General features: G+C 44.8%; 1 protein-coding gene across 1 annotated transcript in view; it reads right to left on the bottom strand.

Moving 5' to 3' along the window:
- The window catches only part of LAMA3 (laminin subunit alpha 3), a 246,512-nt gene extending 230,723 nt beyond the window's left edge, over positions 1-15,789 (bottom strand). The window contains exon 1 of the mRNA XM_070452750.1: positions 15,445-15,789. Within this exon, the coding sequence (XP_070308851.1) occupies positions 15,445-15,723 (279 nt within the window). The 5' untranslated portion in view covers positions 15,724-15,789. The remainder of the gene's footprint in view (positions 1-15,444) is intronic.
- Between the last annotated feature and the right edge of the window lie 2,050 nt (positions 15,790-17,839).

Raw genomic sequence — 17,839 nt, 5'->3', positions numbered from 1 at the left:
GTGTGCTGGGTTCCTGGAGGAAGGGATCCGAGAGAGGAAAAAAAAAACAAGGGGTTCCAGGTTGGTTCCATTTATGTATTTTTTTAAGGCAAATATCTGCAAAATATACAGCAATTACTCAAAATCTATGTCCACTCAGAACAAATTCCAGAGATTTTTTTTCCTCTTTCAATTTGTTTGAAATAGGTGCATTTTGCCATAGAATGATGGAGGTCCAAATCCTACCTCCACCAGTCACAGCTTCAAAATGTTAATCAAACTGCTCAATCTCCCTTGGGTTCCATTTTCTCTTTGTTTAAATGGGCTAACACCACCAACCTTATGCAGTGATCACGAGGATTCAATGAGGAGCTGTCCATAGTGATCACACCGCCACTGGAATCACTGGAGTGCTTCTCCATTCATCTATTGGTCAACACTTAGGTCGCTTCCATATCTTGGCAATTGTAAATAATGTTGTTATAAACATTGGGGTGCAGATAGATATCTTTCCAAACTAGTGCTTTTGGGTTTTTTGGATATATACACAGCAGTAGAATTGCCGAGTCAAATGGTAGTTCTAGGGCTTCCCATGTGGCTCGGTGGTAAAGAACATATCTGCCAATGCAGGAGACATAAGACACAGAGGTTTGACCCTTGGATTGGGAAGATCCCCTGGAGAAAGGAATGACAACCCACTCCAGTATTCTTGCCTGGAGAATCCTACAGACAGGGGAGCCTAGCCGGCTACAGGGTTGCAAACAGTCAAACATAACTGAAGCGACAGGATGCACGCATGCATGGTAGTTCTATTTTTAGTTTTTTGAGAAACCTCCATACTATTTCCCACAGTCGCTGCATCAATTTACATTTCCACCAACAGTGCCCAAGTAAAACCCATCTTTTTAACAGTTTCCATAAAATCTTCTTCCTTATACTTCTCCCTCCATTCTCTTGTTCCCTATACACAGTGTTGGCATTTCACTGGCAATAAAGGGCCACTTGGTACCTGTGGTTTCAGGTAAGTGGCCTGCTTACAAACAAACTCAGGTTTCTGAGGTAGGCCAGGCCACACTTAAGCTTGCCCACATAACGCCCCAGACCTGAAGCACTTCCTCTTTAGAGCTTCATCCCAAAGCCTAGATTTATGAAAGCAGGTCTCTCTCATAATTTGTTCATCCAGCCACCAACTACTGAGCTGCTAAGGGCTAGATAGGGTCTTCAGAAGAGAGTGTGACTTTGATCTGATTCAGTCTGCTAACCAAGTGCTTCCCTCTCAATTCCATTTCATTTATTAATGTCCTTATGAAATAAATACAGCCTTTACACTTTATTTTCTCATTGTCCAATGCCCTCAGCTCTTTTGTTCACTCTTTTAAAATTTTATCAGTCACCCAAATTCCTTGCATAAAATCTCTGCCACGAATGTCTTTCGTGCACACAAACCTTCAGTCATATTTAACCTCTGCAAAGCCAATCCCAGGACACAATGAACTGGGCCTTTCATTTCACAGCCCCACCTCATCCTTTTCCTGACACTACCTCCAGGACTCTGACTAGTGAAGGACTCCTCCAGAACACTGACTCCATGTGATACGGGATCCTGGGCCCCCAAACTTCCACCACCCCACCTGTGTTAAGCAATCCTCACTTTATGCCCCACTGAAACGTGCTTCATATTTAAGGATTACTCTCCATGTGGGTGACCCCTAAATATTTGTTCAACCAAGAGCTCTCCTTATTCTGTTTAGGGACTAATTTTGAGTTATCAGGTTGCAAAGTATCAAAAGCAGAGACCCTAGAACCACCTGAGAGCCCTACGCAATGCCTGCATCCTCCACCCTCCCACACACAGATAGATAACTCACACGCTGGTCAACAAACACTGCTGACTGACCCAGAGGCTGGTTATCCGGTTGAAAGCTGAAGTGACTGCCTGGGATTGAGTTATTTGTGCCCCGCACCCCCCAATTCATATGTTAAGACGTAACCCACTAGAAGATGGTATCAGGATGAAGGTTTCAAGTACACAAGTGGGATTAGTGCCCTTAAAGAAGAGGCCCTGAGGAAATCCTTCAACCCTCCCACCTTGTGAGGACTGCGTTACAACAGCAGGAGCAAAAGTGGGTCCTCACGCAACACTGAATCTGCCCACACTTGACCTTGGATCTCTCAGCCTCCAGAATTGTGAGGAAGAAATTTTGGGTTTTTAGAAGCTATCCGATCTCTTTTTTTGCTAGGCAGCCCAAAAGGACTAACGGGAGCTGTCATAAGAGGGTACCACACACTGGCTCAGAAAGTCGTGTCACGGCTCTGGAGCCTCAAAGTCTGAAATCAAGGCATCGGCAAAGCCCGTTCCCTCTGAAGCCTGTAGAGGAAGGATCCTCCTTTGCCCCTTCCAGCCGCCAGCCCTAGCCATCCGGCTCAGCCACTGCATTAGGCACCCCTACTTTGAAATTCAACACACCAGGGCCATACCTGTCCTCCAAAGGCAGGTTGTTGAAAGTCGGGTATTTTTCTTTTTTTTCTGTCAAATAGCACTTCCATCAAGGTGTTGCTCCAGCAGGATAATTCTATGATGGGGCTGCCCTTTGAACGCTTGTCCAAAAAGCGTCCATGATAAGCTGCCGCAGGGAAAACAAACAGCAGGAAAATGTGGCCCCACCCTCAGGAAGCTCAAGATTTAATAAGGATACAGACATGACAATCAATGGCTTCAAGGTGATGAATGGAGTTTTAGCGAGGTGGCACAGAGCTTGGCTGGAACTCTGAGGGAAGAACAGTTGGCTCAGCAGTGGGAGCACAGCATGGCAGGTAAGAACATGAACTATGAGGTGGAGGAACCTAGAACTTGTTATACAGAGTGAAGTCAGAAAGAGAAAAACAAACAAGAGTACATTAACATATGTAGATGGAAACTAGAAAAATGGTATTGAAAAACCTATTTGCAGGGAAGCAATGGAGACGCAGATGTAGAGGACGGACCTGGGGACACAGTGGGGGAGGGAAAGAATGGGACCAATGGAGAAAGCAAGAACGCATACACACCGTCAGGTGTTAAGATGGATGGCTGGTGAGAAGTTGTCAGGTAGCCTGGGGAGCCCGGTCTGATGCTCCGTGATGACCTGGAGGAATGGGACGGCGGGTGGGGAGGGAGACGCGGAAGGGAGGCAATGGATCAAGGCTGATTCGCATTGTTGTACAGCAGAAACCAACACAACATTGTAAAATTTCTTTTTTCTTTTTAAAAAAAGAAATGAAGAGCATGAACTCTGCAGCCAGAGTACCTGGCTTTACTACCTACTAGCTGCGTGACCTTGAACAGATCACTTAATTCCTGTGTGCTTCAGTGTCCTCATTGAGATAATGAGCATGCCAAGAGTCCCTCCTTCATAAACTGTGTGAGGATTAAGAAGTCAGTTTGTGAAAGGTGCTTTAGAACAGTGCCAGGTGTCAGTAAGTGTTAAATTAATACTCTGCACGAAAGAGAGGAGCAAGACGGATGGCTGGTGAGAAGTTGTCATGTAGCATGGAGAGCCCAGTCTGGTGCTCCGTGATGACCCAGATGAATGGGGTGGGGGCTGGGGAGAGAGGCGTAGAAGGGAGGCTAGACTGTTCTCCTCGTTCACCATTCTGCCTGCTCCACCTTATTTGGTATTACTCCTGTACGCAGAATACAGTGCAACATGAAAGTAATGGGGAATTACTTCTATACCCCACGGTTAAGATATGCATTGAAAATCTAATTAAAACCCATACTGCTCTAAGCTAATATTCATTTCTTACTTCCACATGTATTTTCTAAGAATCTAGGATGGGAGGGGGGCTTCCCTGGCAGCTCAGCTGGTAAAGAATCTGCCTGCAATGCAGGAGACCCCGGTTCGATCCCTGGGTCAGGAAGTTCCCCTGCAGAAGGGATAGGCTACCCACTCCAGTATTCTGGCCTGGAGAATTCCATGGACAGGGGAGCCTGGTGGGCTATATAGTCCATGGGGTCACAAAGGGTCGGACACGACTGAGCAACGAAGCACGGGATGGGAAAACCACTGAGAATATGATACACTTATGACATTTGAGAAACTGGCAGGACGTGGGACTCCGTGAGTTAGCTTTCCCCAGGGCAGGTTCCACCCTGTTGGCAGGAGGGATCTGATCAAGGATCTGCTAGGTCATGCAAACAACCCTTTTTTGAGAAGTAGAAAAAGGCTCCCTGACTCTCAACAGAGACAGCCTTGCCCAGGCTGGATTTTCAGCCCTGCAGGCCAGGAGCTTACACATACAGCAGAAACCAGGCAGTTCTACTGACTAAAACCACTTAGTCAATAGGTCAGAGGTACCATTTAGTAAATTTTTTCCTCACTAGTCAAATTGTTCCAGAGTGTTGAGAAGAAGTTAACACAGGTTTCATGGAAGCTTAAATCACAGCAGGAAATAAATTTATGGTCTAGAAGAATGTATTAGTGCTACCAAGTGTTAGTCACTCAGTCGCGTCCAACTCTTTGCAACCCCATGGACGGCAGCCTGCCAGGCTTCTCTGTCCGTGGAGTTCTCCAGGCAAGAATACTGGAGTGGGTTGCCATTTCCTTCTCCAGGGGATCTTCCCAACCCAGGCATTGAACCTGGGTCTCCTGTATTGCAGGCAGATTCTTTACCACCCAAGCCACCAGGGAAGCCTGAGTGCTACCAAAATTCACCTTAAAAAATTACTACCTCCCCCAAAATGTTACTTCAGCTGATTAAAAAAAAAAAAAATGTGTACATATACGATATGTGTGTATACAGGAGTTAACAGATGTATATGTAATTCCTAGCTCTGGCCACTGAAAGGGTCTAGAAGCAATGACATACTGGTAACAATGAGCAGGCCTCATATCCAGATCTTGATTTCTACATACCTTACTAATCTAAAAAATAGAGCTCTCTGGTTACCTTTCTAGTTAGTTTCAACACTGGGGCAAAGAAAATTAAAAATGACCCTAAAACATCTCATGGTACCAGAAGGCACATTAAAAAGTCCTGGGCTTCCCTGGTGATTCAGTGGTAAAGAATCCACTTGCCAATGCAGGAGCCACAAGTTCAATCCCTGATCTGGGAAGATCCCACGTGCCACAGAGCAACTCAGCCTCTGTGCCACAATTACTGAATCTGTGCTCTAGAGCCCAAGAGCCACAACTACTGAGCCCATGTGCCGCAGCTACTGAAGCCCGCATGCCCTAGAGCCTGTGCTCTGCAATAAGAAGCCACTGCAGAAGCCTAAGCACTGCAACTAGAAAGTAGACCCTGCTTGCCGCAAGTAGAGAAAAGTCCCTGCAGCAACGAAAATCCAATGCAGTCAAAAGTAAATACATAAATAAAATTATTAAAAAATTAAAAATAAAAACCCTACATAAATAAATAATATCTGAACAGTTATTAACACATTCAGTTCCGTTCATTCCAGTTCAGTCACTCAGTTGTGTCCAACTCTGCGACCCCACAGATTGCAGCACGCCAGGCTTCCCTGTCCACCACCAACTCCTGGAGCCTACTCAAACTCAAGTCAGTAACGCCATCCAACTGTCTCATCCTCTGTCGTCCCCTTCTCCTCCTGCCTTCAATCTTTCCCAGCATCAGGGTCTTTTCAAATGAGTCAGTTCTTCGCATCAGGTGGCCAAAGTATTGGAGTTTCAGCTTCAGCATCAGTTCTTCCAATGAATATTCAGGATTGATTTCCTTTAGGATGGACTGGTTGAATCTCCTCGCAGTCCAAGGGACTCTCAAGAGTCTTCTCCAACACCTTAGTTCAAAAGCATAAATTTTTCAGCGCTCAGCTTTCTTCACAGTCCAGCTCTCACATCCATACATGACCACTGGAAAAACCATAGCCTTGACTAAACATGTCATGTGGTGCAATCAAAAAACAAACTTACAGAACAAGAGATGAAGAGGAAATCAAAATGGTACATTAGAAAAATTAAACACAAAAGAAAGCAGTAATGGAGAAGCTGAGGAACTAAAAAATACATGACATACAGAAAACAAATAGCAAAATGGCAGAAATGTCTTCATTCAGAAATGTCCTTTGAATGTGAATGGATTAGACTTACCAATTAAAAGCAGAAAGTGGCAGAATGGACTTTTAAAAATATATATATATATATGTTCTAAAACTAGACTCCAGTGATAGTTACACAACTCTAAAAACTTACTGAAAATTATTGAATTCATATTTTAAATGGATGTATGTTATGGTATTTAAATTATGCCTCATTAAAGCTGTTAAAAATGACTTACATGCTCCAATCTACTTTTAAGAAAAGATGCAAATAAGATGGGTAGCTTTCACATTCATATGTACACTAAAGATGTAAAACACACAGCTATCTTTCTGTAATGGTTTAGGTACAGTGTTCTTATAACTAAGGGGCTAAAATTAATAACCTTTGGTCCTCTCCTTTCCCTATGATTTTATCAGATTAAATGATCCCCACTCTCAATGCCACAGAAGAGCATGAAGTAAATCTTGCAATTCAAGGACTGGACAATTCAAGGACTGGACAATTCAAGGACTGGACATTTCCAGTTCTAACTTCACCCTGAAGGTCCACGAGCCCCAGTAATCTGTGATGTGTTGAGTAACAAATTTAAATTGCTGAGAAGACACGTCTGCACGCTCCTTTGCTAGTGAGTGAATTTGGCTCTCAGAAGAAAAACACTTAGGTTTCCTTCAAATGACTTGTACGCAAACTTCCACTGCTAAACTTTGGCTACTGTCCACAAACACACAACAGCTATTAGAAAAATCCTTTTTTAAAAAAGATCATTTGTCCTTCAAGTGCTTACCATAATCATTGGTCTGAAGTATTGAAATAACTCTATTAGTGACTGTTACAATCATATCAATGGACTCAGTAAACGTCTTGCTGCTGCTGCTGCTGCTAAGTCGCTTCAGTCGTGTCCAACTCTGTGCGACCCCATAGACAGCAGCCCACCAGGCTCCCCCGTCCCTGGGATTCTCCAGGCAAGAACACTGGAGTGGGGTGCCATTTCCTTCTCCAATGCGTGAAAGTGAAAAGTGAAACTGAAGTCGCTCAGTCGTGTCCGACTCTTAGCGACCCCATGGACTGCAGCCCACCAGGCTCCTCCATCCATGGGATTTTCCAGGCAAGAGTATTGTCAGTAAATGTCTTAGATGTCCCCAAATTTTCACATCAGTTTCACAAAGGAAAGGGCCCTTGTTGAACTTAACAAAAGGCTCTCTTTCACAATAGGTCTATAAACAGAGCCTTAGTGAAGTTTTCCGGTTTATAACTGACTATAAGTCCAAGTTACACACACACAGACTGGGATTGTTTGTGGTGAGCATGCTTGTACCTAGCCATAACTCAGGTGTGTGTACTTCTCTATCATTACTATTCAGGTTAAACCTAAGTGCACTGAAAGAACATGTAAAAGTATGCTGAACTGTCAATGTACAAAATCAGGATCACATGTTTGCTGGGAATTCCCTGGTGGTCCAGTGGTAACTGGGGCTTGCTTCCCAGGTAGCGATAGTGGAAAGAAGCTGCCTGCCAATGCAGGAGACCTAAGAGACTTGGAATCAAACCCTGGGTTGGGAAGATCTGGAGGAGGAAATGGCAACCTACTCCAGTATTCTTGCCTGGAGAATCCTATGGACAGAGGAGCCTGGTGGACTATAGTCCACAAAGTCCCAAAGACACGACTGAAGCAACTCAGGATGCACCCATGCCAGTGGTCACTCTGTGCTTCCACTGCAGGGGGCATGGGTTCAATCCCTGGTGGAGGATCTAAGATCCTGAAAGCTGTGCAGTGTGGCCAGAAATTTAATTAAAAAAAAAAGATCATGGGATGTATCATGGAGAAAGTAACATGGAAACATGCATTATCAAATGTAAAATATATAGCCAATGGAAATCTGCTGTATGGTTCAGGGAACTCAAACTGGGCCCCTGTAACAATCTAGACCTATATAAACATATGGCTGATTCATGTTGATGTTTGGTAGAAACCAACACAATACTGTAAAGCAATTATCCTTCAAATAAAAATAAATAATTTTTTTAAGATCATACATTTGGTAAATACATGCACTTCATTCATTGTGAGCATAGTACTCATGTCAAGCTAAACCAAACACAAGGTTATATTTTCAACACAGCCTTCCACTTCCATTTTATCGTCATCTCTATCAGAGGTCAGTAAACTCAGTCTTCCCTTGGTATATATGGACTGGTTCCAGGAACCCCACAGATACCTAAATCTGCAGATGTTCAAGTCCCTGATATAAAATGGTATATATTTGCATACAGTGTATGCACATTCTCCCAAGGACTTTAAATCACATCCAGATAACACCTAATATTAATACAATGTAAATACTACGCAAATAGTTCCCAGCAAAGGGCAAATTAAAGTTTTGATTTGGAGAACTTTCTAAATTTTTTTTCTCCTGAGTATTTCCAACCCACAGTTGGTTGAATCTGCAGATTCGAAACCCAGAGATACTGAGGGCTGCCAGTAATAATGTCTTTACATTCCTTGGGTAAGTAAACATTTAAAATTAAAGCATAGGGACTTCCCTGATGGTCCGGCAGTTAGAACTATATACTCCCAATGTAGGGAGCCCAGGTTCAATCCCTGGTCAAGGAACTAGATCACATATGGTGCAACTAAGACCCTGTACGGCCAAATAAACATTTTTTTGAAATTAAATTAAAGCACAAACTGACATATTTGGATTGTAGTTACTTTTCATCAGAATACAATTAATTTGTATATTTTCTTATCTGCTCTTTAGAGTCAGACTGGGACTTGCACATGCAGACCATTTGCTGCAAATCTGCAATGCTTGCACCTGGCCACACCTCTCCTTGAGTGACAAAATACAGAGAAACTATATGGGGCTAAAAATAACTTCATGCATGCTCAGTTAGGGAAAATCCTGGATAAAAGATACAAAAAGACCAAAAAACCCAACTTGCCACTGTTGAAGAGCTTGGAGCAAAAGCAAGGTACAGTGCATTCCCCCCAATTCTGCATCGGAGGCACACACCACCACCTAAGTGGTGGGGAGACCACCTAAACCACCCCTCCGACCTGACTCTTGACGCACCCTTGCATGTTCAGTTGCTCAGTTCTGTCGGACACTTTGTGATCCCATGGACTGTAGCCCACCAGGCTCCTCTGTCCGTGGGAGTTTTTCCAGGCAAGAGTACTGGAGAGGGTTGCCATTTCCTCCTCCATGGGATCTTCCTGATCCAGGAGTCCAGCCCAGTGTGTCTCCTGCCCTCCACACATATAAGGAACAAGCTCGCCCCCACCTCCCCCAGGGAGTGAGCAAAGGAGCCTGCTGGTTCTCACTCCCCAGCTGCTGCAGCAGGGGCCCCAATAAAGCCTTGCATGAATTTCCTGTCTGCCTCTGATCAATTTCTCTTGATTAAGGAGGCCAGGAACCCTAGTAGTAACATTTATATTAACATCAACTGTATCTTCACTCTGCCATCCTTTCATTCAATAGTTTCAGAGCATATAATCTGTTCCAGGCCTCATCCTAAGCACTGGAGAGACAGCAGGGAACAGGACAAGACAGGATCCCTGAATCACAGAGCTTTCAAACACCAAAACTTAATGTCTGAGCAGTAACAAGTATATAAAATCTTGTTTAATGAACCTTAAGTACAGAAAAACCACTGCAAACATTTTTCACACAACAAACAAACAACAGACTTTTTAAATGCCCTGCCTGTTGACACATGCATTACTATTATTATAGAATCAGCCTCATAAACCCAGGTTGCTTTTTTTTTTCCTAAGATGTGACTTTTATCCATTTTTCACTTTTTTGCAAAATCCTTTTGACCTGAAATTCTAAACTCTAGTTGGCCCCCAAATTTTATTCTTAGAGACTTCAAAAAAATAGAACTATTTTTACTAACTTTTCTCTGTTTCCCAGCTTGAGTTGTATATCAGCAGATTTAAGATGACCAAAACTGGAACTTCCCTGGTGGTCTAACAACTAAGACTCCACACTCCTAACGCAGGAGGTCTGGGTTCGATCCCTGGTTAAGGAACTAGATTCCACATGCTGCAAGTAACATGCCACAACTAAAGATCCTGCATGCCATAACTAATACCCAATGCAGTCAAATAAAGAAATAAATATTTATTTAAAAAGATGACTATCACTGAGGTACCGCCAAATGATTAGTCTTAATCTCTCTCCCCTTCCCCCACCCATCTCCCACCACACCTCACTTTTCTGAAAGGAAGGTCTGCACGAGCCGCTACTAACACTGTGCCAGAACAAGTGTCTAAGAGTCCAGCTTCTGGAATTCGCCTTCTCCTTCTCGTCTCCAACATGTTTCTCTCCTAATTACATAAGATCCTCTCACAATAGTGCACCTGCTCAAGCCCTCAACGGTGAAAGCAGAAAGCACTTTTGTTCATCCCTTATTTTTAGAGATGCATAAGCCTAATACCAGACAGCGTTCTCCTCCTGCAGGCTACACCTTGGCCTGGAAAGGCAGTCAGCTGAGTGACCTCAGGAAGAGACTTCCTACTCTATCTAGGCCTGTGGACTCAGGTTTAAGCATCTATTATGGACACTCAATCAGAACAAGAAATATGACTTTTCTGTACTTCTCAAAACAGTAGTGGCAACGTATGACACTCAATAAAAATACCAGCTGAGGAGGATGAGAGCTGGCCCGTTTCTAGGCAAAGCTGGGGACAAACAATCAGCTGAAAATTTCCTGGATACCTTCCCTCCTCCTTACATTTACTCTTCCCACAATTAGAACAGTTTTCTCCAAAGCTGGGTGTCCCAGGCAATCCAGTGGGGTGCAAGAAGGGAATACTCAAACTGTTTGGTTTACCTAAAATGAAGTAATTCAATTTTCCTAATATTCAGATTGCCTCTGTATATTATGGCATCACTGATGATGCAATGAACATGAACTTGGGCAAATTCTGGGAGATGGTGAGGGACAGGGAGGCCTGGCATGCTGCAGTCCATGGGGTCACAAAGAGTTGAACAGAACTGGGTGACTGAACAACAACATACTGCCTATAGGCCTTCATTGAGTCCACAAGTCAACTAGCCACAAGAGCTCTGTTCCACCAGAGGAGAGCTCTGTTCTGCCAGGCTATTACCTGCTCAGGGCACCTGACACTTATGTGCACTCAATTAAATGGACAGGTGGATTCTATTCTTCTAAGCAGCAGAAGAGTTACAACATTGTACTGAAAAGGAGAGTGATCAGGAAATTCTTTTGGCTACACAGGTTCACTGGTTTTCTCATGGAAAAGTACTTAAAAGACCTCTTAAATTTAAAGCTGAGTTACTTTTTTTTTCCCACAAAAGTTCCAAATTGACGGACTTTCTCTGGGATGACCAGTGACTGCCAGTAAATGTGCATGCTCAGTCACTTCAGTTGTGTCCGACTCTTTGTGACCCCTTGGCCTGTAGCCCACCAGGCTCCTGTGTCCATGGGATTCTCCAGGCAAGGATACTGGAGTGCGTGTCATGCCCTCCTCCAAGGGATATTCCTAATTCAGTGATCGAATTGGCGTCTCCTGAGTCTCCTGCAATATAGGCAGATTCTTTACCGCCAAACTACTTGATAAATATTTACAAAACAACAGAGGTACTTTGTCCCATCAAAGAAAGTGTGTTGTTTTTAAAATATGTGAAAAAGTAAATACTGTTCTAAAGAAATGCATCCTTGGAAAGAATTTTGAAAAATAGGTGTTTGGAAATGTGTCATCTTTTGCTGCTGAAACGATGGAACTGTGTTACTCTAAAAGCTCTTACATTTGTACATTTTAAAAACACAGAAATGGAATTTTCTAACATATTTCAATATTTTCCAAGAGAAGAATGAACTTTGAATCCGTTGTTTATAACATTAAAACACAACACCTTCCTACCAGGAAGTACTGAATTCCACTTGAAAAATGAACATACACTGGCCAAGTTTCTACATTAAAAAAAAAGCTTTAGAATAATTGGAGGATGGAGCAGAAGTACAAGTACCACAATCCAGGAAATTCTCACAGGGTCCCATTTTTAGAAAGGCTGCTCACTTAGTTTAATGCTCTATCACTGCATCTTGAAAAGAAAAAGAAATGCAAAAAAGCAAACTGGCTGTCTGAGGAGGCCTTACAAATAGCTGTGAAAAAAAAAAAGAGAGAAAAGCAAGGAGAAAAGGAAAGATATACTCATTTGAATTCAGAGTTCCAAAGAATAGCAAGGAGAGATAAGAAAGCCTTCCTCAGTGATCAGTGCAAAGAAATAGAGGAAAAATAATAGAATGGGAAAGACTAGAGATCTCTTCAAGAAAATCAGAGATATGAAGGGAACATTTCATGCAAAGATGGGCTCAATAAAAGACAGAAATGGTAGGGACCTAACAGAAGCAGAAGATATTAAGAAGAAGTGGCAAGAATACACAGAAGAACTATACAAAAAAGATCTTCACGACCCAGATAATCACGATCTGTGTGTGTGATCACTGTGTGATATGTGTGTGTGATCACTCACATAGAGCCAGACATCCTGGAATGTGAAGTCAAGTGGACCTTAGGAAGCATCACTACAAACAAAGCTAGTGGAAGTGATGGAATTGCAGTTGAGCTATTTCAAATCCTAAAAGATGATCCTGTGAAAGTGCTGCACTCAATATGCCAGCAAATTTGGAAAACTCAGCAGTGGCCACAGGACTGGAAAAGGTCAGTTTTCATTCCAATCCCAAAGAAAGGCAATGCCAAAGAATGCACATACTACCACACAATTGCTCTAATCTCACATGCTAGTAAAGTAATGCTCAAAATTCTTCAAGCCAGGCTTCAGCAATACATGAACCATGAACTTCCAGATGTTCAAGCTGGTTTTAGGAAAGGCAGAGATCAAATTGCCAACATTCGCTGGATCATCGAGAAAGCAAGACACTTCCAGAAAAACATCTATTTCTGCTTTGTTGTCTATGCCAAAGCCTTTGACTGTGTGGATCACAATAAACTGGAAAATTCTGAAAGAGATGGGAATACCAGGCCACCTGACCTGCCTCTTGAGAAACCTGTATGCAGGTCAGGAAGCAACAGTTAGAACTGGACATAGAACAACAGACTAGTTCCAAATAGGAAAAGACTTTATATTGTCACCCTTCTTATTTAACTTATATGCAGAGTACATCGTGAGGAACGCTGGGCTGGAAAAAGCACAAGCTGGAATCAAGATTGCCGGGACAAATATCAATAACCTCAGATGTGCAGATGACACCACCCTTACGGCAGAAAGTGAAGAAGAACTAAAGGGCCTCTTGATGAAAGTGAAAGAGGAGAGTGAAAAAGTTGGCTTAAAGCTCAACATTCAGAAACCTAAGATCATGGCATCCTGTCCCATCACTTCATGGCAAATAGATGGGGAAACAGTGGGAACAGTGGCTGACTTTATTTTTCTGGGCTCCAAAATCACTGCAGATGGTGATTGCAGCCATGAAATTAAAAGATGCTTACTCTTTGGTAGGAAAGTTATGACCAACCTAGATAGCATATTAAAAAGCAGAGCCATTACTTTGCCAACAAAGGTCTGTCTAGTCAAGGCTATGGTTTTCCCAGTAGTCATGTATCGACGTGAGAGTTTGGACTATAAAGAAAGCTGAGCACCGAAGAATTGATGCTTTTGAACTGTGGTGTTGGAGAAGACTCTGGAGAGTCCCTTGGACTGCAAGGAGATCCATCCAGTCCATCCTAAAGGAGATCAGTCCTGGGGGTTCATTGGAAGGACTGATGCTGAAGCTGAAACTCCAATACTTTGGCCACCTGATGCGAAGAACTGACTCATTTGAAAAGACCCTGATGCTGGGAATGATTGAAGGCGGGAGGAGAAGGGGACGACAGAGAAGTCTCTGTCATCCTCTGAGTCAGTTGGATGGTATCACCAACTCAGTGGACATGGGTGTGGGTAAACTCCGGGAGTTGGTGATGGACAGGGAGGTCCAGAGTGCTGCAATTCGTGGATCGCAAAGAGTCGGACACACCTGAGCAACTGAACTGAACGGAAATGCATAATTTTTGAACAAGCAGCTCCACAATTTCATTTTGCAATACACTCTGCAAATTATGCAGCTGGCTCTGGAACTCAAGAGTCAAATAGTTTTCATTTGAATTTACATATTTTTGAGGTATTTTCTCAGTGACGACAACCAGGAAATTCAAGTATGAATGTAAAACCAACTTTGAATGGCTATATCATGCTGCTAAACTACACTTATCAAAAATAATTATATGTGATTAATATTTGCATACTTGTTTATTTATAACTAGTTATACACAATCACAAATAAAGCATTTAGAGAAAGCAAAATTATTTGGGGCTGTTTGTAAAGAAAATTAAAAGAATTTTTATTTCTATTTTTATATTCTAGTACACACAAATTAATGTCATACATGCATATCATTTATAAATAAATTAGCATCTATTTCATAAGAATATACTGCATGTTCAACAACTTCTCAAAAGACTGGAAAACAGACCTAGCCTCCGAATGATAATCTTTTCCTTTTGGAGCCCAAACTCCGAAATTACTCCCTCTTCCAGCAATACTTTACTCAGCAATACTTCAGGAGAGAGGGAGGGAGGCAGCGACCAGCTTGGTTGGTAAAGAGGATTTAGAGTCAGGACTGGGTTCAAATCCAAGCGTCCTCTATGAAGTAGCCGCATTTCTTAACCTTTCACCTGATCAGTGCTTAGAGGAGTGTGACGTTCGTGGACCTGGCACCGCTCCAGTCGCTGATGAAGCACCAGTGGCAGCGGCATCTACACAGGTGTTTCCACTAGGAGCCTGACGGACTCAGCACCGCTGTCTCTACCTGCTCCACTCGCCCCAGGGACTCTGGATGTGAGATTGTGGGTGACCTCCACTCGACCCAGGTGACTGGATGTGGGCTTCAGGTTGTGAGGTGAGCCGCGTCCTTCTGGTGACACCGGAATGGTGATACTGATATAACCCAAACATTTCTGTCTTTAAATATACCAGGGGATCTAACTGCTATTAACTTATCTTCATAAGGCCAGGAAGATGAAGGGCCTGGACGGAGGGACGTCGGTGAGGCCCGCAGGGACTCAAGGCTCGGCCGGGCGCTCCCTGGGTGACGAATGCAGGACGACAGGACCACGGTCCAGTCCACCCCAGGAGTGCAGCTTTGGACTTTCTCCTGGGCTTGCCCAAACAGAACCTCAGCCCTTCACCTCGCGCGCTTCACCCATCCCGGCCTCGAGCGGCTTGTCCCGGAGAGTAGTGCTCTCCAAGATCACCCCGGGACATCGCGCCCACCTCCGGGGGTCGCGGACCCCCACAGGAGTTTCCCCAAGAGAGTGCGAGGGAAAGGGTCCGACCCCTTCGCCTCAGGGTGGCTGCCCCGCGCGGAGAGGGAGCCGCCCCCTGCGGTCTCCAGGGGCCTTACCTGGATGGTGTGGCCGCTGCCTGGGGCGGTGGGGCCCCCCACCAACTTGCAGTAGAGCTCGGGCCGGGGCCGCGCGCCCCCGGGCTCCCGCTCTCCGCAGGTGGCGGTGGCCCAAATCCTGGCCGCTTCGGCCAGATTGAAGTAGGGCGGGTGCAGGCTGAGCCGGGCCGGGGCCGGGGGCTGTCGAGCCGCCGCGCACCCCGCCGGCACCAGCAGCAGCGACAGCAGCGGCAGCACCGACCCCGGTGCCCAGTCCCGAGCCCGCCCGGCCGCTGCCATCCCACTGCGCGCGGTCCTCCTGGCTGGGCGGCCCGCGGAGGGGCTGGGGACCCCGCGGTGCCGGGAACGATGCTCACGCGACCAGCGAGCGCCGCCCGGGCGTGGGTGGTGGCGGCGGATGCGCGCCCGCGCCCCACGCGCCGGGAGCCGGCGGCGAGGGGGCGGCTCCTCCGGGGTGGAACGTGCGGCGGCCGCAGCGGGCACCCGCCCGACCAGGAACTGACAGCGCCCGGTCCCGGCCCGGCCCAAGACTGCGGCTCAGCCAGAGCACTGCAAACTTCGCGGGCGGGGAGGGCCAGAGGCGTGTCCGGGTTCCCACCCCCGCGGCTGAAGGGAGTCCCCGACCGCCCCACCTTCCCAACGCCCGGGCAGAGATCGGATAGCCCGCTTCTCTGGAGCCTCTAGGTGGACCTCGGACTAGGGGCAAGGAGGCTCCGGCCAACGGGGTGAGACAATAGCTGCCACCGCCTGCAGAACCTCCAGCAGAGCCATTGTGGGTTCCCAGATGAGTTGCAGTTGTCGAAGGACAAGTCCCGTCAATTCTCAGTCACTGGGCGCCAACAAGATCTATGGCGCTGCAGACACATCCTGAGTGTGGGATCAAAGGCGCTCCAGGGAACTGGGAGTGGCCGAAGGTATACAACTTAAAGACAGCCACTAGGGCAAGCTGTAGTTTGCCGGGCTGTAAAGCCACCTCACTGGAAAGACTGATGCTGAAGTTGAAGCTGAAATTGTTCAGCCACCTGATATGAAGAGCCGACTGACTGGAAATGACCCTGATACCGGGGAAGATTGAAGGCAAAAGAAGAAGGGACTGGCAGAGGAGATGGTTAGATAGCATCACTGACTCAATGGACATGAATTTGCGGAAACTGGGAGAGACGGTGAAGGACAGGGGAGCCTGGCGTGCCGCAGTCCATGGGGTTTCAAAGAGTCAGACGCGACTTAGCGACCGAACAACAACAAACAAACCTACCTTGGGGAAAATCCTTCAGACGCCCCATCTGCTGTGCTTTACAGGTAAACAGCAATGCTGAGTGTGTTACTCTTAGCTGTCACGTGGCCTCTGGGTGGAGGACAATAACCTCCCATCTCCCGGGGCTGAGGCTTAGTCTTGTAGACAGGACACTTCACCAAAAAGGAGATGGCACAGGCCCTCTAACAATTGGAGGAGGGTGCCATTGCTGCAGGCCAGGACCGACAAAAGTGCCTTGAGAAAGAAGGACTAGAGCTAGAGCTTCCAAAGATGGAGAAGGAAAAAAGAGGTAGGGTGTGAGAGTGCTCCTGGAAAAAAATTGAGATGAAGATTAAAATGGAACAGTTGAAAGGAGAGAGAACTAACTAGCATATTTATTAAATACTGCGATAGATTGTAGTAGGAAGGAAGCATGTCTATTTAATCTTATGTTCTTCAAAAACAAAAAGGAGAAAGGGATTTGTGAGGATAACAAAACTGTAAAGACTGATAAATTGACTACATAAAAAAATGTGTGCACCAAAAAGAAAACAGAACAAGTCAGAAACAAATGAGGGAGGAAAAAATGTATGTCATAAATGACTTGTGATTAATGAATGTGATATATAAAATGCATTTACAAAATAATTCAAGAAAGCTGAAAACTAGGGGCTAAGAAATCTAACAATTGACAGGAAAATAAATCCTTTAAGCTAATAAACATATGAAAAAAATTGACCTTTCTGAGAATTGAAATGCAAACATAACACCAATAAGACTCAAGTTTCACCTACCAATTGGTGAAGATATTTTTTCTTTATGATAAAGTTGAAGAGAATTCAAAGAATCAATTCTAACACACTTGATAGAAATGAAAACCGTATAACCTTTCAAGAGGGCAATTTTTGCAGTGCTTAGGAAATGACTTCATCTTGCATATATTCTGCCTTAACAATTTCACTTGTATAGATTTATATCCAGGAAATGGTTAAGAAAGTTTGCAAAGATTTAATGGCAAGGACTTAGCAGAGAAACTTATAATTGTTTTAAGCTTACTTGCTAAGTCACTTCAGTTGTGTTCAACTCTAACCCTGTGGACTATAGCCCACCAGGCTCCTCTGTCCATGGGATTCTCCAGGCAAGAATACTGGAATGGATTGC

Source organism: Odocoileus virginianus, chromosome 22 (assembly GCF_023699985.2).
Source record: "Odocoileus virginianus isolate 20LAN1187 ecotype Illinois chromosome 22, Ovbor_1.2, whole genome shotgun sequence".
Lineage (NCBI taxonomy): Eukaryota > Metazoa > Chordata > Mammalia > Artiodactyla > Cervidae > Odocoileus > Odocoileus virginianus.
This window is presented reverse-complemented; position numbering and strand designations above follow the sequence as displayed.